We start from the raw sequence: 26,933 nt of genomic DNA, 5'->3' as shown, positions 1-26,933 counted from the left end.
TATCAAGTGCTTTCATAACCTATCACCGCCCTCACTTGCAACTCACCCAAACAGGAACTTCAAATTGATTTGAGAGAGGGTATGGATATAAATGGAACTTCATGTAGCAGGAGCCAATAAGCCTTAAAACACTTGAACAAATGGCATTAAGCACCTACCACCTCCACATACATGTATACATAGCATCAAAACACTCAACTCACACAAACCTGATCTTTAAATTAGACAAGACAGACTTTATCAAACTTCCTCTGCAAGTGGAGTTGCCAGTTTTTAATAAGATCTTGAAAATGAATGATTAACATCTTTGGATTTAAAATTATCTTTTTACTACCAAAAGTCAGTGAGTTTTAGATTTGCACATGGCAGAACTTTACAGGCTTCATGAAACTGTGGGCAAAGCCAAGCAAGTATTATTTACTAGGATTAATACACACTGAGAAGGGAAAATAGCCAGAAACATAGAGTAATCAAATGCAGAACATTTTCCACAAAAAACCCATTCTTCTAACTCTCAAGGGAACCCTACAAAACACATTCAAATGCAGAGTTTAAGAATCAAAAGCTGTAACTCCACCAAATATTATATGCGGTAGTTATTATGGAATACCCATGTCCTTCTTCTTGCAGGACACAGAGTTCTGCAGGAATCCTAACTTGTTTCACAGCTGTAGCATCTCGTTCCTCTTTTCAAACACTAGAGAGAATCTTTTCTCTTCAAATTACCTCAGTAAACATGAATATGACACAACTGTAATCACATTGCACTTATCCTGATGCTTGCTGCAGAAGAAAATATTATACACTGCCTCTTCCATCTATTAGCAATTTATCTAAAAAAATTAGATACCTTTCTACAAAACTTACTTAGATTCTGCTGCTGAGCACCATAATTTAACTATTTTTTCTGGATTTTTGAAATAGTACTTCCTATTTCATATACAACTGAGTGTTCAAACCAGACTAAGCATACATTCCTTATTTGGGTCTGCAAAGCTCACTTATTTTTCAATGTTAAAGCTGTTGGGTTGCCCAACCATTTAAAGATATTCTCCCTGAAAAAAAAAAAACCACCAAAAACGACTTCTGCTCTCCAATGCCTCTCTATTTTTACTACTACAATGTAAAAAAAAGATCTAGCATCTTCATATTCAAGTTTTCAGTAAAGAACAACCAAGCGGAAGTCCTGAACGAAACTAAAGTAGTAATAAAGACTAAGAACAACTACAATACTTGACCATGACAAATGGAAGAATTGCTATGTAGGTTTCATCAAGTGACAACATTACTATTAAGCTAATTACTGATAGGTACTCTTAAGCCCACCTAATTTATCTTCAGGATGCTGATATGTTAATATTAACATTACAATGTTAATATTTACACATTTACACATGTAAAGCTGAAATTCAATTTCAAAGAAATCCAAACACAGAAAGATACAGAGAATTGCACGTAAGGCACTAAAATGAATATTAAAAGCAACCATCAATTAAAATACCATCATCACATGACAAGGAGCAAATCTGCCATCTTCAATTAAATTGATTTTTAAGTGCATACTTGATTGTAAGTTCTCCTGAACCCACTTCATGGTATAATTTAACAATATAAAACTTAAGAATTAACATAAGGTTGCTAATCCTATGAGCCATCTAGATTAGTTATTTCTTTTTGATGGATGCCCAGATCAGATATTTTCAGAGGCAAATAAATTAATTTTAGACTAATATGCATTAGGGTGACAAATTCAAATACATTTGCTCATTACAGAATACAGAATTACCTTACTAGCTTAAGGATGCATCTTCAGATCTTGTCCATAACTCATTTACATAAAAAACCCCTCTGTTTCCATATAAATGGATCTTGCAAATGTCTTTAGTCTTAATCAGTTAAGAAATTAAAAGATCTTCTACGTCGTAACTGCTACTCTTGTGTTACCTGTATGTAGGGTTTTTCATCCTTACTGCAAATACATCCATTTAAATCGTGAAAGCCTGATAATTTTTTCTTCACTAATATCCAAAAGGGTATATTTACAGGACTGAGACATCTGTATGCTTTGTATAAAGCCCTGAAAAACCAGCCCTTTACCCTCTTAGGATTTTAGAAGCTGAAAAGACTTTAAGACTCCTTCAGGAACTCCAATGAACAAATGCAGAACAACAGTTGACCACACAGAAATCACGTCAGAGAACAATAGTTACAGAAACAAGAAAAATGTTTTTCTTATCCATGTATAACCTTACACTGTGAGTGACCTTCCACACCAAGAACTTCATCCTAACAAAAGATTCTAGGACCAAGGTACTCAAGGGTCCTAGGTTGTTAAAAATCAAAGTACTATTTATTATCCAAAGTGTGAAGGTGCTCTTGCAGCAGCAGCTCTAAGATACTGGGAACAGAGACATCCTAGAGACAGACTTTTAATGTCACCTGAGATAAGATTAGATGTGTTCCACCTGTCACAGAAATTACATCTCTGTACCACACAACTGACCACAGCACAGTTATCACATGCAGCCATCAAGGCCCAATTTGTATCACTGCCTACAGAAATTGTTAAGATGTCTTGAAAGATCTTATTAACTAGTAAAAGGTCAAAGCACACTTAAGTTACCCTAACAAGAGAGTCTACTGTGATCTTTAAAAGCTTTCGAAGTCTGGAATTTTTGCACGCTCACTTCTTAACCTACATTTATATGTTTGGAAGAAGGACTAACCTGTCCAGAGACAGGCCTCTGACTAAGCAGTTGTTCAGATAAAGGCAAAAGCTATTCCTTTTTTCTCAAGTAAGTGGTGACCAAAAAAAAGCACAATGTACGTGAAAACTACTACTGACAGAGCATCACTACCTAGTAGCATTCAGTGCCAAAAGGTAGTCTCGGCTGAGATACTATTGATAAAACACTGATAAACTGATTGCAATGAAAGATCAGGCAACCTTCAGGTCAGGACATGCAAACCAGACACTACCAGTCAAAATCTCCACATACATCAGTTTCAATTGATGAACTGAAGAAACAGAAGAAAAGTGCACCCTACCAGTTTGAATCTTATCAGTAACACACGGAAGGTTGTTAAGTATGTTTAGGTACATTTACAGCTTTACTCAGTGCTGCTCTAGTCAAAAGTAAGGCTTTGGGATTGAAAACTTCTATCATTAAACTCACCAGGCAAACAGAAGGTGAAATTGCTGAAAAACTGAAAGAACTAAAGATTTCTAGGGACAGAAACAAAATATGAAGAGGAGGAAATAATTTGGTATTTATCTTTAAAGACAATACTGAAATAAATATAATGTTTGAATGCTTTAAAATTTTGCTTTTGAAATTATGAGAGCGATGAGTGAATCGGAAAGCAGTAAGCAATCCTTTGTCTTACTGCTGTCAACAGGAAAAAGCATCTACTAGTTATACTTTTTCCATTTTTGAGTATTATTATATCATATTCCTAAGGAAAAAAAAAATTATTTCCAAATGCAAGTTCTTCCACATCTGTGTCTTCTGTTATCCTCTCTGCTCTAATTTTTAAAATGTCACAAGTACTTTACAAGAAGGCTATCTGTAAGACTATGTTGGTTTTGACACTACCGCCTTTGCCAGTTAAGGTGTTCTCTGGCGTAACTTTTGCGTGTGCTTGATCATACAAGTATTACTTATTGTAAAGACACATGATTGGAACTGCAAAATATGTTTTCACCTAGTGAAGGAAATCTATTAATATCCTTTTCCTGCCTAACTTGCAGCAAATGGGCAAATGCACTTCATTACTAAATTTTCAGCAGCAAGAGCAAAAAATACCTTTCCTGTGTTAATATCAGGAGTCAAACTTTAACTGGCAAATAATGGTTGAAGAACTATCATATTTATATTGATATGGAGGTTTTTGTTCATCTTGTAATGATGTAATTGTAATCTCAGTAGCAAATAACTCATAAGCAAGAGGTCAAAAGTTTACCACCTCCATCCAACATCTCTGCTAAGAAAGTTGACAGTGACATGAGTTCAGTTGCTCCCTTCTCCCCTTTTTCTAAAAGAAAACAATAATTTACATTCCATTAAATATAGCTGTTCTGGTTTCTGTAATATTGCAGAAGCAATGGACAGTGTTATTACTATGCTTGGTAAGTCACAAAACTTTTGCTTTAATGGAAGTGGTTCAATTTCTAATAAGTGGAATGTAATCTCCTGAACAGTACAGACGCCACAAAAGGAACCCTCATAGTGTTATGTACTACAAATGCATCGTTTTACCTTATAGAATAACACACTTGAAAGGCCATTTTACATCAAAATCATTTTGGTTTTCTCTTCAGAACTTCTCTACACATTGAACAAAATGCTTAAAGTGCATGTCCCCAATGACCAGTGACATGCTGTTAAAACTAAAGAACTCAGCTTACAGGAGGCATTTGTTTAAGAACTTCTGATAAAAAAAATCCTCTGTGAAAAGCCAAGCTTCTGAAAATGTTGATATAAAAGATAACTAAACCCATAAATTGTAGCTGCAAAAATTTTCAAGTTTTAAAGCCTAAACGTATATGAAAAATGCAGACAACCCTGGAATTAAGTGACTTGTACTTCTTATCTCTCTTCACTATTTATAATTAAGATCTAATATGATTAAGATTCTGGTGAATGAAATTATTCTTCCTTTTTGTTTTATACACTGAGTTTTATAATCGATACAACTATTTTTTGCTCCCCTTTATTCAAACCAAGTAGCAAAAAAGACTTTTATGTGGCCAACAAAGTAGTATAGTATGTGCAGAAAGTAAAGCACTAAGGAGGTAAAGGAGGCCACAGAGCCCTAATGTTTAAATATTAAATAACATCAGAAGTAGAGCTAAAGTCACTCATAATTTCACACACAAAGACACAACTGTTTTGCCAATTATTAACTCAGAGAGTTTGCTCTCAGTTTGTAGACAGGACATTTATCTTCAAATTCATAAAGACTTGGCAAGTAATCATTCTCACAAAAATATTTTGCCAAGACAACTACAAAATATACATCTTGATTTGCTGCCCTTAATCTTTGTTCAGTAAACACTAAGTGTGGGTGTGCTGGCTGGAATTATATAGTGAGCTTTACAGAAACTTCTCTGCCTTTATTTATGTCACGTAATACCATGTTATTTTTCCTTTGCTAATACACAGTACAATTTCAGAGCAAGTATTTTGTCGCTAGTATGTGCCAGACATTCATTCCTCATACACTGTAAGTTACTCCAGATTTATGTTTGGATAACAACTGAAACTCCCCTCACTCCCATTTTAAACTAACTTTGTGCCAAGTAAAAAATACTGGAGGACAAAAGTTCCAGCCAGCAAGCATGCACAATAGGTTGATTCTCTATCTTCTAAATTCTGTCCTACTATCCAACTTTCTTTTTCTTGGTCTAACAGGATCAAAAGATTATACTTCTTTTTCCCTGTGTGTATTTAACTCTCTAGCACAGAAAATAAATTATTAGCAACTGAACTATTTTTGATATTTGATAGTAAGAAACTGACATAAAATAGTAACAAATAACACTGCAATAAATTTTAGCAATTTTTTGATTCTGATTAAGGGATGAAAGCTTTACCAGGCCGTAATTTATTACTCATTCATATTCTACATCCCTTTGTCAAACCACTGACAGAAAAACGTTTGTTAAATGCTTGGTACAGGAAGCCAACAGCTGGAATACAAATGTGGGAAACAAAGGGCACAAAGACACTGAATTAGATTCTACTCAAATCCAAAACTACTGGAAACATTTTCATATGAAAATGCGTTATTCTTGTTCTCATCAACATTAACGTGTCATATTCCAATCATGTAATTTCTGCACACAGGTCATAAATATATTTCTACATGGCTAAGTCCAAGCTGTTTGAATTCAATGACTTTTAAAAATAGATTTAACATACTGACAAACAAACTTGGAAGGCCTTACACTGTCTCTTCATTTCATGATGCCAAAGGAAACTAGCAAAACACAAGACACTGGGCTGGCAGCATCAACTGAAAATCTAAAACATTCCAGAGAAATCAAATTACTTTCAAATACCTATTTTCAAGTAAAATTAACTTAGGGAAATATGTAAGAAAAAATCCATAACGTGAAAGTGGGGGAAACGAGGACTACAAAAATATAATTAAGAAACTCGAGAGAATAGCATCATGACCTTCTTGTCCTCCCAGATTCTTTTACAGTATTCTAAATCTTACTGAAGAAAATGAGTGGATAACAGTTTAGTATGTTATATGCTAGACAAATTTTATTAAGTCAAAATGATCTCAATTGCCTCTTAGAACTCCTGAAAGCTACAGCAAGCCCCCTTACAATTCGCTAATAATAATAATAATAGTAGTAATAATAGTAATAGCAACTCATAGACAAGCTAAATAGGCAAAACAAAATTTCCAATGAAAAACACGACTGGTAACTATTAAGATTAGATGACAAAACAAATAACATAGTAATACCTACTATGAATCTCAGGAAATGATTGTGTTCTACACTACCACACTTCGGTCTGGTTTAAAGACTTATTTTGGTCTTGTAAAATTTGAATAAGTGTTACACGTACAACTTCTAAAAGCTTCTAAGCTTTTCTACAATATTTAAACTACCTGTATTTTTAAAAGCTTCTCTCTACAGTTAAATAAAGAAAATAAAATATTTCCAATTAAAACAGAAAAACTACATTCAGCATAGGATTTACAGTAATTGAGAAGGATGCAGAAAGAGAAGGCAGCTACTCTGGATTAGTTGTGGTCAAGTCAAGAGGATAAAACAGCTTTTAGTGATTAGAGAAGAAATCTGAAACACTCTCTTATTTAGTTTAAACTGGAAGAAGCCTCTTTCACGTCTTTAAACTACTCTGTGAGGTGAACCAAAGCACTCTAGATGAGATGAGCTTCCAAAGTGTACTCCTGACCTTACTGGCTACCAGCATCCACAGCTGAATCAGGAAAAGTGTTGCCAGCAGGTTGAGGCAAGTGATCTTTCCCTTCTGCTCAGCACTGCTGTGCCACACCTGCAGCCCGGGGCTCCCACGATGAGACATGGGAAGGGCCACAAAGGTGATGAAAGGCGAGGGACATCTGTCACACCAGGAGAGGCAGAGAGCTCAGATTAAGTCTTGAAAAGCAAAGGATCAGAGGGTATAACTGTGTGTAAATACCTGACCGGAGGAGGGGGGCAGTGGAGAGCAAAGACAAAGCCAGACTCTACTCAGTGGCTTCCAGTGACAGGACAAGAGGAAACGGGCTCAAAATGAAATACAAGAAATCCCATTTAAACATAAGAAAAATCTTCTACTGGGTAATCACACACTGGAATAGGTTGCTTCCAGCAGTCGTGGAGGAACCATCCTTGGGGATGTTCAAAAACTGCCTGCACACAGTCCTGACCAACCTGCCCTAGTGATTTGGCTCTGAGCAGGGCATTGCACGAGGTGATGTACAAAGCCCTCCAACCTCAACAGCTTTGTGATTCTGCAAACCAGAATGCTGATATTGATGCATCCCTACCCCAAAAGCAGCAGCAAATCTCAGGAAAAAAGAGTTGTTAATTCTACTTCCAGAGGTTCAAGTGGAATAAATATATACCAAAAAATGGTGAAGTATATGGTGGAAAAAAAATTGCATCTGAGTATATTTGCAACATACAAGTGAAATTCAGGAGTTTTATACAAATACATGTAACTCAGAAAAGGTTTCAATCTCTGAAGTACACTTGTTCTGTATGTTCTCATTCCTATCTCTGTCAGAAAAGATTATTTTAAAAAATTACCTATGCAATCAAAGCAAGTGCCCAAAATATTACACAATAGTTAATATCATCCTAATTTTTACGACTACCCACAGTCTGTTTTGAGGATTGTGGGGTTTATACAATTATCTTTGTTATTCCTACCACTTTTTTTAGTTTTTGTCTCCACAAACAAAGCAGTTTTAAGAGCAGTCTTCCCCAGTTAAAGATCTCTGAAATAATCAGAGCAAAACAGACCGAAAACAGAAAAAAAAAATAGAAAGCAAAGGGAAAAGTATAAATTGAGAAAAAATTTAGCTTATACTCATAGCAGAATACAAATAAGTCTCACAGAACATTATGAAATTGGTATTTACTTAGATATCTTACTTAAACATATTAACTTACCCTGAGTAAAGAACAGATTAAATCTATTCTTCTGTATGCAAGCTCTAATAAAAGCCTTTAAAACATTTGTCCTATTCGTAGCCCACAAAATAGTTTTCTGCCACCAGGAATATGAGAATACGGAAAATGTACTTTTACAATTGGACTATATAAAACTAGTACAAAAGATGATTATTTAAACCAGAAAGCTCAGGGCTTTGATCATATCAGATATGGAATTCTACACATTTTTTAATGCATTTCAATTCCACAATACCCCAGTATAAATGAAGTCCCTAAGTATGTGCTGAATCTCTCCAAATTCTAGTTACTTTTAATTATATTAATACTTCTTAATTACATGCATCTTCTAAATTAATCATTCAGAATGCATCAAGATACAAAAAAAACGCTTAATATTTTAAAAGCCCAATTAAAATATATGACCATTATTAGTCCCTGTTAAGAAGGACTAATTGGATTGGTAAAGATAAGAATTGGCAAAAAAATAACAGTATTTCAGTAGTAAACTTGCATAGTAACTGTATTTCCCAAATTCTTAATCACGCCATGAACTTCACGGTATTTTTTTTTTTTGTAATAATAACAACAGTACTAAAAACTCTTATAATTCATATGCAGAGAGACGCTTGTTTCACAGGTGCCTGACTACACTTGAAAGTGACAAGCCAGTCACATTTAACAAATGGATATTTCTGTTAAAAGCTGAATGATTTTTGGTTCAAGGGATTGTCAACTAGGTGTGGAATAAAACTTGCTTCTTTTGCTTTTCTCTCCCACTTCATCTCACAAAACCACTAATGTTAACACAAGAGTATAATCCTTTGGAAGCATTTTTTGATGCTTTTCCATTTCAGGAATTAAAAACTGATGATTTTTTTCACGCCTCTTTTATACAGATCACATCTACTGATCTTACATGATCGTTTTCTGATGTTTAGTAGACCGTAAAGAAAAAATCACCACACTTGGCTTTTTGAAAGTTACTCGAATCGTAATTTCTCACATTAATTCACTGACTGTCCAAACACTGCTCATGAAACATCAGTCCTTTTCTGGCAACTCCCTGGCATTCTCTCAATACTTTTGAATTAGAACATCAATGTCCAGTAAGTACAAACTACCACTGATCTTTACAAAGAGATTAACAATGCCACTGGAAGGCTGAAGCAACAGCCATTGAGGAAAATCTTGCTTTTAACTCCAAACTTGAAGCTTTTGGAAGATACAGTTACCTCTCAAACCTTGCAATTTCTTTAATAAAAATAACTCATCAGTCCAACTGCCTATGCCATAGTTGGAGATACGATTTCTTCAGTTATTACAGGCCAGATTTATTTTATCAGAGCCTGCCTCCTTGTGTCAGCAAACTAATATCTCAAAGTAGTCAAACAGTTGGACTCAAGTAAGTTTTTAATAAAAAGAGTTTTTATTGACTACCAATTACGTATTTGCCCTTTGCTAGGCAACCAATGTAGTATTTTCAGGTATTCCATTATACCTGCTGAATAAGCTGACCTTTACTGAACCTGAAATAGCTACATTCTTAATGACAATGATTAACAAATAACACAAAACTAAAAAAAGTATCATATGGGGAGGAAAGCATTTTAAAATAAAATGGTAGATTACCAGAGTGCTGGATATTTATATTAACCATAAAGTGTCTAATCTCTTTAAAAGGAGGCTTTTTCGGTGAGGTCATGTCCTACTAAAAAATTTTAAAAAAGTAAAGCTGGTCTCTTTATTTCTCTACGGTCTGTGTTCTGGGCAGAAGAAATGTTACAACCATGTGAATTTATGGTGCACACTATCAGGAAAAAAACACATTTTAATTACTTCAATCAATTATGTCCATCTACTAACAACAGATAGGGCTAAAAAGGTAACAGTATACACACAACATATAAAGATACTGATCATATTCTGAATAACTAAAAAAGAGGTTAGGAATGAAGGTTTCATGGATTACACAGGATTACTAGCAATAAACCAGTTTTTTTAATTTCTGCAATGTGGAAGTACCACAACAAAAAAGTGTTGTGTTACAGTGTACAAGAACATCAATATTCAACATTTTATTTTTTACGTGGAAAATTATGTGGCAGTTAAAAAAGACAAATAATCCCTGCTGTAGCTATTTATATTGTGTAAAATAGATTAATGTTAATTAAATTACAGTTTCTGTAAATCAACATATGCCAGCAGTACCAAAAAAGCAGGAGTCCTGCCTTTGCCCCAGGCCAGTGTCTCGTTCCTTTTCTTTGTCTGTGCAGGAACACAGCTGTTTAAGCAGCAGTGAATTGGTCTGGCTGAAAAATAGCTTATTATTGTCTTTTATCATACTATTACATCAACATTTGCTTCTAAGGCACTCTAGGGTTGGGAATGAGAGGGCAGACAACACCATTTTCTTTAGGTGGTATTACTGATTTTTCTGAGCTTAATGCTCAAAGCACACTGCACACAAGAGAAAAAAAGAAAGGTGTATGCAAATAAATCATGTAACTGCCATATAAATTCCCAGCTTTAAGAGTACACTACAGCACCTATGATGAGAGACAGAAACAGTAACAAGAGCAATAAACAGTTTCTCTGAAAATTTTATTGCTAAGGTATAGAAAGCAATATTTTATGTTGCAAACACATCTTGACAGAGTTCGCTTGCTTCCAATCCTCAAATTAATTTGTGTCACAGCTCTTATTGTTAGACATATAAAAGTGCAATTGAACTAAAATTAACATAAATCAAAACCTAGCATACATATGCCCATACTGCAAAATTACTGTGTCATGACAACGTTAATAATATTGTGACCAAAGCTTTTTTCTGGGTATGAACCACTTATGGCAACATTCCAAAGCCACAAACACATCACTGTTCAGACTGGTAGATACACCCATGAGCCAACCAATGATCCCCCTCACAGAGTGATTGTGTAAGCAGCTTTGTGATGGAACACGGCCTTTCAACACAGGGTGCATGCACTCTGCTGTGCCTCACCAGCCCCCTGGTCCTGGGACATGTAGGATTCCAGACACAGGGCTCACCAGCCCCCTGGTCCTGGGACATGTAGGATTCCAGACACAGGGCTCACCAGCCCCCTGGTCCTGGGACATGCAGGATTCCAGACACAGGCCACAGCACCCCCTGGCCCTGGGGCACACAGGGTGCCAGGCATGTGCCTGCAGATGAGGCTGGTGGAGCCTCTCTGCCAGTGCAGAGAACACCACAAAATCCAACACACACAGACTTTTCTTCTATTCCTTCCACACAATATATTACAAAAAATGTACAGAGCGCCTCTGAAAACCATTTCGAAGGCTCAACAAAGAGATGCTCACTTTTTTCAGTGAAGCATCTAATGAGAAGCGTTGTTTTAACCAAATCTGCATTGCTTTCAAAACATTATCTGAAAAGAGCCCTGAAATTTTTTTGTATCCCCTGCTCTACACTTCTAAAAATCTTTTTAGTAAAGCTTTTATTATTCACAGCAGCAATATTAATAATTAATACTCTGGGATTCCACGTAATTATTCCAAACCTGTGACGTTAAAAATTAATGGTTCATAAACTTTACTTTTGCTTCAAAGCCAGAACTAAATGAAGAGAAAAACCCCAACCCTACGGAGCAGGAGTACTGCATGTTCGTCAATCGAGACAAACTCATCCACCATGAGAGGAAATAAGTGTCATCGGTGGAACGTTGGTGAAAACAAATTCTTCTCCTCTGTGTATTTAAAAAAACAAAGGATCTGAGCAAGACCTAACGTGAAAAAGAGGCGTCAGTGCTTTTTACTTTACGTAATACTGTAATGAAACAGATACCTCTAGAGTACAGTCTTTGCTATATTCAGTAATGAACCAGATGTGTTGAAGTAATCAAACGAAAAGATTTTCAGACTACTTAGTACAGACAAGGCAAAAGACTTTACAAAAAATGGTAATTCTCCAACATAGGCTTTTTTTCCTCTACACTAAGACGCAAGTTTCAGAATGCAAAAGACAAAAGAAAGTAGAGAATGTACATTAAAACATTTCTGGTTTAAAACAGGCTTGTATTTTATCACCTACACTAATGCATGTCATTTTCTTGTACAGCCAGACAGAACAATCCAAAGAAATAAAGAAAAACAAACAAACAAAACCCTGTGCAACTTGACCTAGCTGGTGCTTCCTCTCACACAGTGTCACTGGTCCTGTGTTTTTCCAGTAAATAAAGAGTGAGTACTACTGAGAACGTCCAGCGTTTTAAAACGTGGCTACCTCACCTTCCTGGCTGCACTTTTCCACCTTAGCACACTATTCCTGTGTAACACGGAAAAAGTAAAATTATTCTTCCATCACTCAGATGAGAGTTTTTTCAGAGCTATCTGAAACCTGAATTTCATGAATCATTCTTCTAAATTAAGATCACCTTACAAAGAAAAACTGACAGTTTTACATCTTTTTTTTTATTTTATTCTTCCTGAAGTCAAGCCAATCATCCTTCGAATGACCTCTTATCTCAATAAAAATACCAATGATGTGATGACCCATCTTCCTTCCCCTAAAGGATGGGCTGTCAACAACATAAACATATATTTCTGGTGATCTGCTTGTCTTACACCCTTTACAAGGGTGGCTTAACTGGAACAGAATTTAAGACTAACAGCAAGCTTACATTTCTCAATTCACTATGCAAAGTCTTTTAGAAAGGCTCACAGTCCCTGCTGACAAACATTAGCTTAGAAGCCACATCAGCTTGAAAAGTCTTCATATTAATTTGGAAGTTTTACAGTAAGGTGTTGCTGTGTTCATTTCGGTGAAAGAAGCAAAAAAAGCGCAAACCACTCGCTCCCTTTTGAGAACCTCGAGAAAGTGACAAAGCCTCACTGAAAAGAAAATTAAAGCTTCTAACAGCACTAAAGATTCTCAAACTCAAAGTACTTATTCAGGGTTACACGGGCGAGAAGGGAGGTCTTTTCAGGAGAACAAAACCTGTGAAAAGGCTCTTGAATGTTATTTTTTGCCACACTCTTAGGCCAGTCCGCTCGGGACCGCATTACAGGGCGGCGCACCAGGAGGCGGCCGGGCTGCCAAGCGGCTTTAGCTCCGCACGCCGGAGCACAGGACGGGCGGGTGGGGCCGCAGCGGCAGCCGAGGCACAGCGCGACCACCCCGCACCGCCCAGAGGTGGGGCTTTCCCCGCCCGCGTTTCCGCGCACCCCGCGGGCGGCCCGGGGAGGGGCGCTCCGCCCGGGGCAGCGGCGGCCGGGCCGGGTCGGGCCGGGCCCGGCGGGACGGCGCCGCGGCCGCCTCCTCACTCACAGTAGTACGCCACCACGGGCTCGCGCTTGTCCAGCTCCTGCGCGGTCCGCAGATGGTGCTGGATGCTCTTGAGCTGCGGCGGCAGCGGGGGCAGCGCGGGCAGCGCGGGGGCCGCCATGGGCGCGGGCGGCGGCGGCGGCGCGGGGCTCTCGCTCCCGGGGCTGGCGCGCGCCGCTTCCGCTTCCGCCTCGGGCGCCGTGGGCGGGCGGGCGGGCGGGCGGCGGGGCCCGGGGAGCGCCCCCTGCTGGCCGGGAGGGGGCGGGCGGGGCTATCCGTCCGTCCGTCTGTCCGTCCGTCTATCTGTCTGTCTTTGGGGACCTACATTCTCAAGCGCCACCTGCGTGGCCCCTTAGTGCTTTAAACGCGTCCCCCGGCAGCCGTGAGGAAGGGCGGCGGACCTCGGGGCTGCTCCCCGGCTCGGCGGTGGAAGGGCCGCCTGGCCCCGGCCGAGCAGTGACGCCCTCCCCATCGCTTCTGACTCCCTTCCTTTGACCGGCCAGCCCGGAGAGCTGTGCAGGCCTGGCCTCTGGAGGGACACCTGCAAAGAAAACCCCTTCTCAGACTGAAGCTGCTTCTCCGTGGGCTGTGCCAAGGCACACCAAGGACGGTGAAGCCCTTTGGGCCTGAACTGTGCCTTTACTTCTGGGCCTCTGCCCTTCATCCCCAAAAACCCGTCTGCAAAAATCGGATTAGTTACCTGGTGTGCAACAAGCCAATAAATGCACACTCAAGAGAGACATTGATTATTCATTTCAGAGTTATGCAAGCCCGAGTGTTTGGGGGTATTCCATAAATCAAGCACCCCAACTATCAACACTTTACTATTTATACATTTTAGCAAACAAAGGTTACAGGTTATATAGTTCTCTTATTATTTAGTTTTCTGTCTTCTGTTAGTTAATGACTCCCTTGCTTCTTATGCTAATTACTGAGCATGTTTAGTCTTTCTCATTTGAGTCACTGGTTTTCTTGGGTCACTGGTCTGTGAGCTGGTGGCCAGGATCTCCCCCTGCCAGAATTACCTTTTATCCAGCTGGAGCTGATTGCAGCACAGTTACTGAGTTACCTTATTAGTTTCTTCTTTATTTTGTGAGTTCTGTCAAATGGCCCTGTGGCCTGTAAATTCTGCATTTCATGTGTCAACTATCAGTGAGCATCCTTCTTCTCAAGCTTGTTAACCTCTTCCAGGGTCTGAGATTGATGAAAAATGTCAAACTCTAAACCTAGCAAACAATGTAAACCTGGTAAATGAGGCAATTCTACGCCAAGTGATTTGTTTTTCTAACACTTGGACATCAGTTAGAGCTTGCTTGTTAGCTGCTGTCTGTTTTCATGGATTAAATCTCCCTCGTTGTTGATTAAGCTTGAAAGTATTCAAAGATTAAACATCAAAGAAAATCCTTTCGTAAGAAAATTTAACATATTCCACATTTTGCAATACTACCATGGCCTGGCTAATAGGACTGGGCTGCTTCCTGGTGACTGTCAGAAAGTCTGTCAGCCCTGGAATGTGCATCTCATAGGATCACCACTTCCCAGATAACTTTTTCTCATAGGAGCCGCCAGGAATTTCTGGCTTTGCAGACAGGGGATAAGAACAGCAAAAGAAATGTGAACTGTTGAAGCAAAATGGTTTCAAATGGATCTCACAAGTTATTGCAATATGAATTATTTTAGTGTCTATTACCTCTTTCTGATGGCATAGTTAAAGCTACTTTTAAATTTCTTTTAGGTAGTCCTTTTGCCGAACCTCTTCTTGATCTCAGAGTGTTTGCTTGCAGAGGAGAATGTCAGTGCTCCAGGGCATAAAGAAAGGTCCATGTTGGAGGGAGGCACAGGGAAAGAGAGGTGGCTGCATTGTCTCATTGCTGACGTGTAAGTGTGTCAAAAAGGGAACTGAGGGGAAATGATGTCTGAACAGAGGAGAGGAATCCATGAAAGGAACAGAACAGGGAGTGGTTACAGGACTGTGTGGGATGCTCTGGTGCTACACTAGAAACTGGCTGGCCCAGAGCAGCTATACCTTTGATGTAAATGCAATCACATCACAATTACAGCTCTTTGTTAAATGAGAACTAAAATGGTCATGATGTCTGACTAGAGACAAAACTGACTGCAAACACATGAGCTGGGGATTGCTTTGAGTGCTCTCTGTGAAAATTAGATGGCTAGAGTATGGTGGAAAACAATGAAAAAGTCAAAGAAGCACTTACAGTGTGAACCTGATGTAAGCAACAAAAATGCTTCCTCAGTGTTCTGGGAGACAGGACTTCATGTTCACTGTGTAAAGAAACAGAATTGAATCAAAGAATCCCCAAGCATATGATATAATTCCTTTCTTAATCGCAAAAAGAAAAAAAAAAAACAAACCCTTCATGATTATCTCAAATACTTGCTAAGCAAGTATTTGCTGAGCAAAAATCAACTCAATGCTAAAAAATGCATAAGACATATCAATCTCAGAGGAAGTAAAGGTGGAAGGAAGCCGATAGAAAACAATGTAAATGAGCATGAATGTAGTGGGAGTTTGGAAGACTAAGCAAAAGAAAAGTTTAGAGACACTTGAGAATACAAGCACTGGAAAACAAATGGCAAATATAGGAAAGAGAAGTGTTGACATCCATGGGGAAATGATTTCTTTACATGGACATAGTATCTCCATCAACATGTTCCAGAAACTAATGGCAGATTCAGGCACAGAAACATTTGCACTAAAAGGCAATAATGCACTTCCTTTTTTTTTTTTTTTAATGAAAGACTGAGGAATTTGACAATTTCAATTCCAAGAAATGCAGAAAAAAAAAATTGGTTTTGGAAGAAGGAAAATTTTTAATATGTTCCGGAATCTGATCACAAAAAGAAAGGCCATGGTGCTGGGTAACTCTGCTCCTAAAGCACTCCAGGGATCCTCAGGCAGTCCCATGTCAGTACTTGTTTTTCAAGGCTCTTGATGGTAACAAGGACTTAAAGAAGTTCTGAGGGCTTGGGGGTCTTGGCACTCTTCTGATGTGTTTGGAAATTTACAGAAGAACAGCAAGCAATGACATATTAAGCACCAGGGAAAATACTGACAAGGTTGTGATTCAGTTATTTTATTACTATACAAATAACTATTATTATACAAATAACTGATGAAGTGGGATTTGTGTACCATTGGTAACAACTGTACCTAGAACATGAAAGTAAATTCTTTTTCTTAGCAGTTCTATATACTGTATGTTTTTATATTTTTTTTTACCTGAGATTACAAGTTTCAATTGTAAAGAATAATTACACATGGATATTGATATATACAGTGAAAAATTAAACATGTATCAACAAAAGACCATGGCATATTATTCAAACAAGAACTGAACACAGTGATTTTTATTTCACTTGTGATGCTTGCAAATATCAAATAACTAGTTTAATATTGCATTAATCAATAGCTTTGAGTGGACATTTAAGACAATGTATAACTTATTTCCATAGGGAAAAATAATATTAATGCTTTAATACAGCAAATGTATTGAAATATATTGTCTTGTTCTTGATCAGCGTATTAAAAAAATCACACATCTAGTTTTAGCCCACTTTGTTTTAAACGGCCCAGATTCAATCAAATCCAAGACACCTAAAACTTGCTATTCCATTTATTTAGCAGGTTTACTTTTTTGGGTTAGAATTACAAGGCTATGTTTGGGACTTATTAACTAACACTTGATCGTAAAACATTTGGTAAGAATTTTTCCAGAATTTTCTAAATGTTTCTGAAATGATACAAATTCTGTTACCAGGATCTCAGCTTTTTATGCTTGAAAAACAAATGGAAAAGGACTGATTGCTATTATTGCTATTTGTAGATATTTTATACAGAGAAACTACCTCATCCTTTCTTTCTGATTCTGAAATCTGTTTTATTTCCTTTATCTCACTTCAGCACAAGGAAATCACTTCTAAATTTAATATGTTTATTAGCCCTTAAGAAGAAGCTGCTGCACACAAAAGGATCTGATTCCCTTATAAAGTTTGAGACCTAACTTGACCAAATACACTTACTGCATAGAAAAATTTTAATATGCAGAGTTCTTTTTTCCATCTTATTCTAGCAGCTTTGGTCAGAGCAAGAAAAAGTTAGATGTGACACAAACAGCAGAAAATTTTGTGGGCCCAATTCTGCAGTCACACACAAGCAAAACGCATTGAAATCAAATCATGATTGGGCCTAGGAAAAGCTTTTCTCCAAGATTTTATTTTGACACTTTGTCCTGGGTTGTAGTGTAGGATGTACACAAAGTATTCTATCACCATCTTCATGAACTGTTAAAACCAAGTGGGGCAGTGCTCTAGTGTTGGGCTGTCTTCTGCTAATGGCCCATTAACGCCTTGCCCATGACTCACAGGTAACTCCCTCCAGGAGTTATCTCTGTTTAATGGGCCATCAAGGACCCACTTCACAACTCATCATCCCATTGTGAGATGCTCTGCCCAGGGGGAGGAGCCAAGCATTCTCACCTGGATATAAGCTGGGATTTGGAACAGTGCAAGGAGCCCTTACCTACTGGATTCCCAGACGACCAGAGCTACCAGACCTTTCTACAGGATCACTGCTTCAGGAAGAGCACCTCATCTGGACTGCTTCCACCATCCTGCTCAGGTTGTATTCTGACTCTGTCAGTGGTCCTTTGTGTTATTGCATTTATTTTATTTTTACCTTTTTACCTTTCTTCTTATTAAATTGTATCTCTGACTTGGAGCCTCTCACTCATTTTGCTTTCAAACCACAACACAATTTTAAGCTGCTTATGCAAAATTAGGAAGCCCTTCTCCTCCTTCAAAATGTGATCATACTAAATTGGTAAAAATCTTCTACAAGGTAAGCCAAAACACAATGAGGCATTGGAGTCAGCACAAAGAATTCCATACTACTCTTACACTTTTAAAAGGAGATTCTGAGCCAGCAGGTGACAGCTGACCCTCTGCAAAGTAAATTGATATCAATGGATATGTTGTCACCAAAGCCTAACCAGGAGTCTCTGCCCCTGGGGGCTGAGATGCAGGTTGCATCTCAGTGGTACTTCCTGGGAAGATGCTCAAATGCTTTCTAGTACCCAGAGAGTATCCACTATTGTTGTTCAATTCTCAGCCATAAGAACATGTAAGAAATTTGCAGTGATTTTTTCTAGAAGGGCAATGACCTTATTATCTCCAATGGCATGTGTTCAGAAAGGCTGTGAATAGAAGTATGTTTGTAAACAACCTTCTCCTCTCTCACAGACACTCCTCTGGAGGCAGAACTGTCCTAGGCTGCAGGTCATGAAAATATATTGCTCTTGGAGATCTTAGTGCCTTTGACCCTGACACGGAAACAAAGACTGTTCTCATAGTGTTCAAGTTTTTAGATAAGGAGTATATGTCAAGTGACTATTCTGCCTCAGTAATCATGAGTGTGGCTCTCTTCTGCAGCGCAGCATAGAGGACAGAAGATGTTTTTTGCTGTGATTTGAAATCACTGTTACAAAACTGCAGGTGGACAGAGCAGTAAATGAGTGCAAGTGGTTGACATCACTGAGTTTTTAAGAAACCTAGCCTTCTACATGTGATCTCAAAAATTTCAGCAACACACAAGATTACTGTAATCACAGTAAATGTGTACATTGCAATAAGAAAGATTGTCTTTTCAAAGTGCTCTGGCACCATGCACCGCGTAATGTTAAACTTTTTTTCAAGTGCTCCCACATCGCACATGTAGATTGCGTTCACTTTGAAACCAAAGAGCTGAATCTGAAGCCAAAAAGCCACAACTTCAAGGACAATCCTTAAGAAAACAGAGAAGATATAAAAACCAGTGTAGGATGACTTTTGGAGAATATCTTCCTGTTTGATGCTCTTACAAGCAGCATAAAGATGAAAAAAGGCTCCAGGTACCAGTACAATCACCAGCTGTAATGCCCAGAATACCTAAAATGTAGCAGAAATGTAGCTGTCAGATCATTTACAACTGCTTTGGAACAGCCTAAAACACATGCATATTGGAACATTTTGCAAGTCTGTTTTTAAAACATATCAAATCTATAAAAACTTAGATGACAATACAGGTAAAAAAGCAATTATGTTTTGTTTTGAAAAATTTAGTTGGGTTCTGAAACATGAGGGCTATTTTGAAGGACAGGAAGCACAGCTCCATACTTAGTCACAGATAAAGAAATATTTAAAGGAAAATATTAATGAAAAAAGCTAGTGATAATTAGCCTAGTCAGTTAGTACTTCAACAATCATGTTTTAATTTTTGCATCTTTTTTTGCATTGGATTTTTACCATGAAAAAAAAAAAGGGAAAAAATATTTACCTGAGGAGTTATAGGTCTGAACTGGTTGTAACAGAAAAGATTAACCTCTCTCTTGTCTGGATCACAGCTGAAATGCAATGCCTCATTTCCATAAACAGCAAAGCCCAAAACACCAAGGAAAAACATTCGAATTGAGCCAAAAAAAAGAGTGTGGAATTGTCCAATTACTGTTGGCGGCCTGAGCTGCACATCAGAGGGTTCATTCAACATGTAAAACAAAAATGAACAGTGTTATTGTTGGAGGTCTACATGCTCTTTTTCGTAATCTAAAATATTTATTTTATTCTACTTGTTCTAAAGGATACAGTTTGCCTATGAAAGGTGCAGTAGCTCTCTAACAAAATAATGTCTTACAACATTTTATTGTTCCCACTAACTTCACATAAACGTTAATTTGTCTAGCACTTGCCAGTTCATTTGTTTCACCGCCTTTATCTGTATTCCGGGGCTGCAGAAGGCGCCAGACGGAGCTGAGCGCTTCGACCCAAAGGCTATTCGTTCTGCTGTTGTCCTGATTCATTCATGTGATGTCAGGTGACGGCAAAGCGCGGACCGCCGCGCCGCCAGCAAACCCAACCACGCTTAGCACCACACTTATTCCCGCAAATTAAAGTTCAGCATCCCCAAAGGGGCGGTGGTCGCCCCGCTCGGGGCCCGGTCCGGCCGTGCTGGGCCGAGAGCGCCGGCGGGCGGGGGGTCGGGGGGGGCACCGCGGGCCGGGCCCAGGGGCGGGGGGGCTCCGCGGGTTCGGGGCCAGACCCCGCTGCGGTCGGGGCCAGGGGGGCGCCCCGCGTACTCACACATCCCTCCGAGAAGCTCCGGATGTAGTTGGGGGACATGGCTGGGTAAGGTGCCCTGTGTGGGCGGCGGCGGCCGGAGCCGGAGCCCGCCCTGGGCCCGACCCCGGCCCGGCCCCGGCTCGCTCCGCCCTTTGGCCCGGGCGGGGCCCCGGCTCGGGCGGCAGCGGGGGCAGCAACAGCAGGGCCGGCGAGTGCCCGCCGATAATCCCCGGGCAGCGCCGTCAGCAGCCCCGCCACCGCCACCACCACTGCCACTGCCCCGCCATCGGCTGCGCGCCTGCCCCTGCCCTTGTCCCTGCCCCTGCCCCTGCCCGGGTCCCCGCTGCACCGACCATCAGCCCCGCCCGGCCTCCATCCCCGACCCGGCCCAGCCCCGGCCCAGCTCTCGAGGCTGCCCCGCAGGGAAGAGCCGGGACCCGGCTGGCCGGAGTTTATCAACTTTTTAACCAAGTCCGATAAAAAAAGAATGCAGCAGGACTTGGAAGCTGTAGATCCACGATCTTGAATTCAAAAGAAACAGAAATTGAGTTAAATAGTATTGCCCCCTTCAAAACTGCTGCAAATAACTCAATGGCAATGATTGCTACTAATAATTTGCCAGCGTGCTCAGTATGTAGAACTGAAGCAGCTACTGGTGAACTGCCGCAAGGAAGTGCTTCAGCTCAGTAGTCTGAACCCAGTGGGAGTTCTATGGGAAGATGGAGAGTGGAAGAATGGAGATGGGAAACCAGTAAAGGGGAAATGCAGATTTGTCACTCACTCACTCACTCACTCACTCACTCACTCACTCACTCATGTCATTCACATGCAGTAGTTTATTTGGTGTGCACAGGAAAGTGAAATCAGGTTACCGAATCCAGAGAGGGGCAATTACTCTTTTGCCTCTAAACCCACAAGGCAGCCTCCCTTGTAACTGGCTGCAGCGTGACTTCAAGCTGATGTATCAAAAAGCATTGTTCCCTCTGTCATGTATGCTCATAGGCATGGAAACAGGCAGAGGAAGGGATGTGATGGGAATTGGTGTTCATTTTATGTATGGATTTAGTTGTTGTGTCTCTAAAAGGTGCCGCAATGATTGCATTAATGGCATGGTTGAAATAATTGTTGTAAGACATCAGAACATCCTTTGTGAAGGGAACCTGCACTGCATCTACTGAAGTGGATAAATTACAAAGGTAAAAAGTGCTCCAATAAGTGCATGTTATTTGCTACAGCGACTCGTTCAGGCAGCTAATTAAATGTCTGTCTCCTGGAGTACTGTAAAAGGTGTTGGATCGGTAGCACTTAGACTGGGTTTCCAAACATTTTTAATGCAATCTGCTGCTCCGCTGCATAGAGAGAATGCTGAGGTTTGTGTATGTCAGATGAACTAAAAGCAATAATGTCTCACACTGGTGTGTGATCTGCAATAATGTACTGTGATTCTCAGTGTGGTGACTAACCTTCACCAAAAAGCAGTGATTTTAGCTACAGTGAATTGTTTTTCAATACATATGGAGCTTAATTATCATCCAAATTCAATTCTAGTGTTCCCACAAAATGACTAAATTAGTTCAGCATGTTTAATATCAGTAATATTTCAATAATTAAATTATTTTAAAATGTGAATTGTCCATTCAAAATCTGCTGTTGAATGTACCTCAAAAAAAAGTTGTATTTGTATTTATTAGGATCTCTTTAAACAGAAATGTTTAAAAACAAAATAGAAAAACTCAACAATTCCTAGTTTCTAAATGGAGATGGTTTGTTCAAAGCTTTTTAACATGCTTGGTATAGTAGTGATTATTTACATATTAATTGATGAACGTGAACCCATGAAGTTTGATCAGGATTTGATTCCACTACAAATAGAATCAATATTTTAGAACACATTTTAAGTAAAAAATATGCACTATACAAATGCTATTTTGTATCTTTTTATTTTTAGGTGAGATTACTTACCTGACTGGACTGTCTAATACAAGACAATCAGGAGTCAATCTCAGTAACAATATAGAAACTTGCATCTCTGTCCTGTGATAAAGGTGCTTACAGAAGACTTAGCTGGCAATGCTCTGATTTTTTCTAAGAACACATAAGGAATACTGCTGCATTGAAATAAAAATAAAAATTATTCTGGGAAAGTTGTCAGATAAACCAATACAAACCCCATGGCTGTCTGCAGTAAAACCCCACTGAGTGTGATGAATGGGCCACAATAAAATTGTCACTTTCTTTGGAATGGCTCCAGTGTCATGTGACCTCAAGCACAGGAATCCCATTATCTTCGCACTAGGAGGAACTAATAGCAATGTTTTTCTTTTGTCATGTGTGTTCAATAATGTGCTTTGTAACACCACATTAGGAGGATAACTTGAGATAGAAGTAGGGTAAGCTGGCATTGTGCAGTCCTTTTGAGTGCAGTCTGCTGAGGGAACTCAAGCCATTCCTCGGGACTTCCTTGACAGAAAATCATTATTTGTTTTGAATCTGTAAGAGCAGCTGTCTGTTAGTTGTATATCATGGACAAATGCGATGGAAGATGTTGATATTACATTTGTTTCTAAGTGAGCCTGAAGCCTGGATTTTGACAGTTTATAGCTCAGTGGTGTGCTCTTTAACCTTTTAATGAGTTGAAGTCCTACAGAATGAATACAGTAAAACAAATGGAATCTAAATGCATGCATAAAACTACAGTTGTGTTTAGAGGGATGACCTGTCTGTTAACATTAAGTACTCAATTCACTGCGTTATTAATGTGGTTATATATAATGGCACCTGTTATCCTCATGCCATGAATAAAACCAGCACTATGAAAATGGTACAAAAAATTGAATTGGTATGAGTAAGATAAGGTTTTGTTTCCCAAAAGAGAACTTGCATGAATATTGGAGAAAGCCACTTCTGCCAGGTTTCCAGCTCTGTCTGGTGCTGGAAACAACTGAATTTTCCATTTTGGTTTGCAGAGTTCCCTCCATCCCTCCATCGAAATTAGAAAGCCTCTATTGAAGTAACAAGAAAAAAAAAAAAACAACCCATGAGTTACTTTAGGCTATAGTACACTTGACTGCCTGGAAGAAGTCACTCTGTGCTGCAACACATGCCCACTTTTTCTAGCTGTATCTACTGGTGTAATGTGTGATATTACAAAATTTATTGAAGCTTTGCTTCCTAATGCTCAGTGTTTAAAATCAGGTAGTACTTTTTCCTTGGTTGTTGGTTTGTTTATTTTTAAAATTTGACTGATGATAAGGATCAAATGTGATCACTTCAAGGGCTCCATTTGAACCCGGTTTTCATTTAATGTGCAAGGACACATACTTAATTAAAGACTACTTACTGCAGGTAGTTTTGGTGGCAGATATGCTTGGCTTTTCATGGGACTACACGTGATGTGCAAATCTGGAATTAGCCCTGGAATTATCAAGTACCTTGAGCTGCATAAACATGTGTGAAAAGAGTGTTTTTTTCCTGTCAGACCCACTTCTTGGTAGAGAGCATTTGTGGGATATGTGGAGTTCCTCATTCCTACATGAACTGATTATGAATTCCTATGTTTGGGAATTACTGATGATGTGGATCTGTATCTCACGTTTCCAAGTTGTTGTGGTTTCTGCCCTGTGGTGCTGCACTCCTGGATGCACTCCATCTGTGGTGGTTGATTGTGCCTGTGCAGTTTCTTTCCCACTGGGGAGATTCACCCCTGGTGGGGTGTGGCACTCTCTCTCTAACTCTTGTGCCAAGTACTGTGTCAGAGCTGCACGATGGAATTGTCTCTAGGCTGAAATCTGAAATAACATCTAAAGACATGGGTGGACTCTTGTTTGGAAAGATAATGATGAACAGTTTGTGTGTGGAGATCTAAATTCCAACTGGTTTATGTCACGTTCTGTGGATCTTCCCCACACATGCCTTTTTACCTCTGCAGGAAATTATATCCGTACTGGTTGAGTGTATCCATTGACTTTTCACAGGCATCTGTTGGACAACATTAGAAGTATAATCTAAAATTCTTTTTTCCCTGAGCTGAAGACACTCCCTTTCTTCAAAGCTTATTTCCTTGCTGTTAGAGTTCTAAAAAGATATGGAGTAGATCAAATCAAATACTAATAAAAATCAGGAATATAAATTTTCACTGAAAAAGTTTCTAATCCTTCAACCTTAGGAATTCAATCCCATTGACTAAAAGACAGATAAGATTCTCTAGGATAGAAGAAGTTTTCCTGGAAGGCAGCAGTAGGAGTGGTGGTGTTGTGCAACAAAAAGCAATGGATCTCACCTCTCTCCATGCAAACTACAGTAAGTTTATACTAATAGAAGTTTTTAAAGTGTTCTTTTGTTGATATTCATGCAAAAAGACTCAACATCCTCTTGTCTCAAGAAATTCAATATTAAAGACATGTTGAATTTAAACTGCTCTCCCAATGTGAATCATATTGTCTATTAATATATAAACCCATTATCAAACAAATTAGCAAACTCCCAGTGTTAAACTCATGGTGTTAAAGACTTATATTGGATCCAGCCAATGGGAACCAGAAACATGACTATTGCTGATCTTAGAAAACTTCATGTGTGCTCAACAAAGTAGAGGGTCACAGCAATTTATATAAATATGTAAGCCGTCAGTAAGCCTGCCTCAGAGGGAACATAGTTGAATTTAAAACCGTGTGGAGGAAACTTGATCAGTAACAAGAATCACCTCCAGAGGAGCTCTGTGATGATTCTGATGAGCTGCTTAGTGGTAAAGGTGAAGTATCTAGCCTGATCCTTTCTGAGGCCTGGCACTGGCTGGGTTAAAAAAATTCATTATATGAATCGGTAATTTACACATCTTTAACACATTTATATATTCAGGGAATATATAAAGAAAAGTCACAATGATCAATGAATAGATATAGAGAAGTGTAACTTTTAAGAAACTTTTTTTTTAATAATCATAGCAAAAGTTTTTTAAAGATTAAATTAAATTTAAGACGATTAAATTAAGACTATTTAATTCCTACAGAAGACAGCATGCCATGGACAGGCCATGCACACATGACATGCTTTGCTTCTGATAATTTCAGTGGTCAGACTCTCCATAGAGATGCCATAAACTCACAGAGCTTCAAGAGAACTGCTGCAGTAATATGAACAAGCTGGTTCCAGCTAATGAATCCTCTCTTTTGAGAAAGAGAAATAAAGAAATCGGTCTGCAGATTACTGGTAAATGCTGTTATTCTTCTACCTTAACATTTTATCTTGGAAACTTCAGTCCACCGGGTCTGTCTGTCTGCCAGCATATTTACATTCATGGCTTCTGCTGGGAACAGATGGAGCTGTTTGGAAAGGCTTTACATGTGCAGACACTCGTAAGGCAAAAGACATTACATCACTGAAATGCAAGAAATATTAGGGACAAATTCTACTGTTCAAAGAGGCAAACAAAATTCATTCTCCACTGTGTTACACCATTTGCAGAGTAAATCATGGATAAAACACATCACCTGCCCCCGTTTCCACAGTCGAGACCAGTAAAATGCAGCTTCACAAATCAAACCTTTAAACACAGCCGATGTCTTTGATAGGACCTATGCAGAACCCACAGCTGGATGTCAGAACTAAAATCTCTTCATTCTCTCGCCCCTCGCTCGCTGCCACCCTGCGTTTCACAGCGCTGTGGTTTCACCTGAGTAAGATGCTGCAAGACGAGTTTCCGGAGGCGATCCCGTGTCGGACAGAGCCGGCGGGGGCTGCTTAGCGGTGGCCAGCTGGGGGACAGAGGCTTCCCTCTCCCCTCCCTCTCCCCACGTCGTGCCCATCGCGCTCAGGGGCTGGGAGCCCGCGGGAGGCTCCGGAATCCGCCTCTCCTTCAGCGCAAGATGCAGCTCGGCGGGGCTGGGGCTGGGGCTGGGGCCAGAGCAGGGCGCGGCAGGAGGAGGGGCGGGGCGGGGCGGCCCCTCCCGGCACAGGTATAAGCCGGTGCTGCGGAGTGAGGAGCGGGCTCGCTCTGCGCCTCGCCCCCGCTGCCAGCCCCGCAGCACCGGACAGCGCTGGCGGCTCCGCGGGCGCGGGGAGAAGAGCGGCCGGACCGCACTTTGGTAGCGGTGACATGCTGAGGGCGCTCCCGGGGTGGCGGGCAGGTGGCGGCTGTCCCGACCGCCTTCACTGCCCCCAGGCTCAGGATCTCCTGCCCACCGCGAGAGGCTTGTCCGAAGAGCCGCGCACGGGAGTTTTTACTTCCCTCCCCGGCCACCGCGCCGGCGGACGTTCCTCTGCGTTTCTTAAGGGAGGAAACTCGGCAAAGAGGGGGTAGGAAGAAAGGCAGTAGAGGAGGGAGGAAAGTTGATTGACTTGCAGAGAGGTGAAGCT

At 39.9% G+C, this 26,933-nt stretch overlaps 2 protein-coding genes across 3 annotated transcripts in view; both read right to left on the bottom strand.

The window, feature by feature from the left end:
• Positions 1–13,591, bottom strand: part of VTA1 (vesicle trafficking 1) — a 38,110-nt gene extending 24,519 nt beyond the window's left edge. For both annotated transcript variants that reach the window (XM_083856079.1, XM_083856080.1), the window contains exon 1: positions 13,473–13,591. In XM_083856079.1, coding sequence (XP_083712205.1) covers positions 13,473–13,590 — 118 coding nt within the window. In that variant the 5' untranslated portion in view covers position 13,591. The remainder of the gene's footprint in view (positions 1–13,472) is intronic.
• Positions 13,592–16,548: 2,957 nt separating this feature from the next.
• GJE1 (gap junction protein epsilon 1) lies at positions 16,549–20,711 on the bottom strand. Its single transcript, XM_083856081.1, has 3 exons — positions 20,601–20,711; positions 19,801–19,983; positions 16,549–19,412 (listed from the first exon to the last, which is right to left on the bottom strand). The coding sequence occupies exons 1-3, from the start codon at positions 20,637–20,639 to the stop codon at positions 19,017–19,019; spliced, it is 618 nt and encodes a 205-aa protein (XP_083712207.1). The 5' UTR covers positions 20,640–20,711; the 3' UTR covers positions 16,549–19,016.
• Positions 20,712–26,933: the final 6,222 nt, after the last annotated feature.

This window comes from Zosterops lateralis (assembly GCF_965231275.1).
Source record: "Zosterops lateralis genome assembly, chromosome: 3".
NCBI lineage: Eukaryota > Metazoa > Chordata > Aves > Passeriformes > Zosteropidae > Zosterops > Zosterops lateralis.
This window is presented reverse-complemented; position numbering and strand designations above follow the sequence as displayed.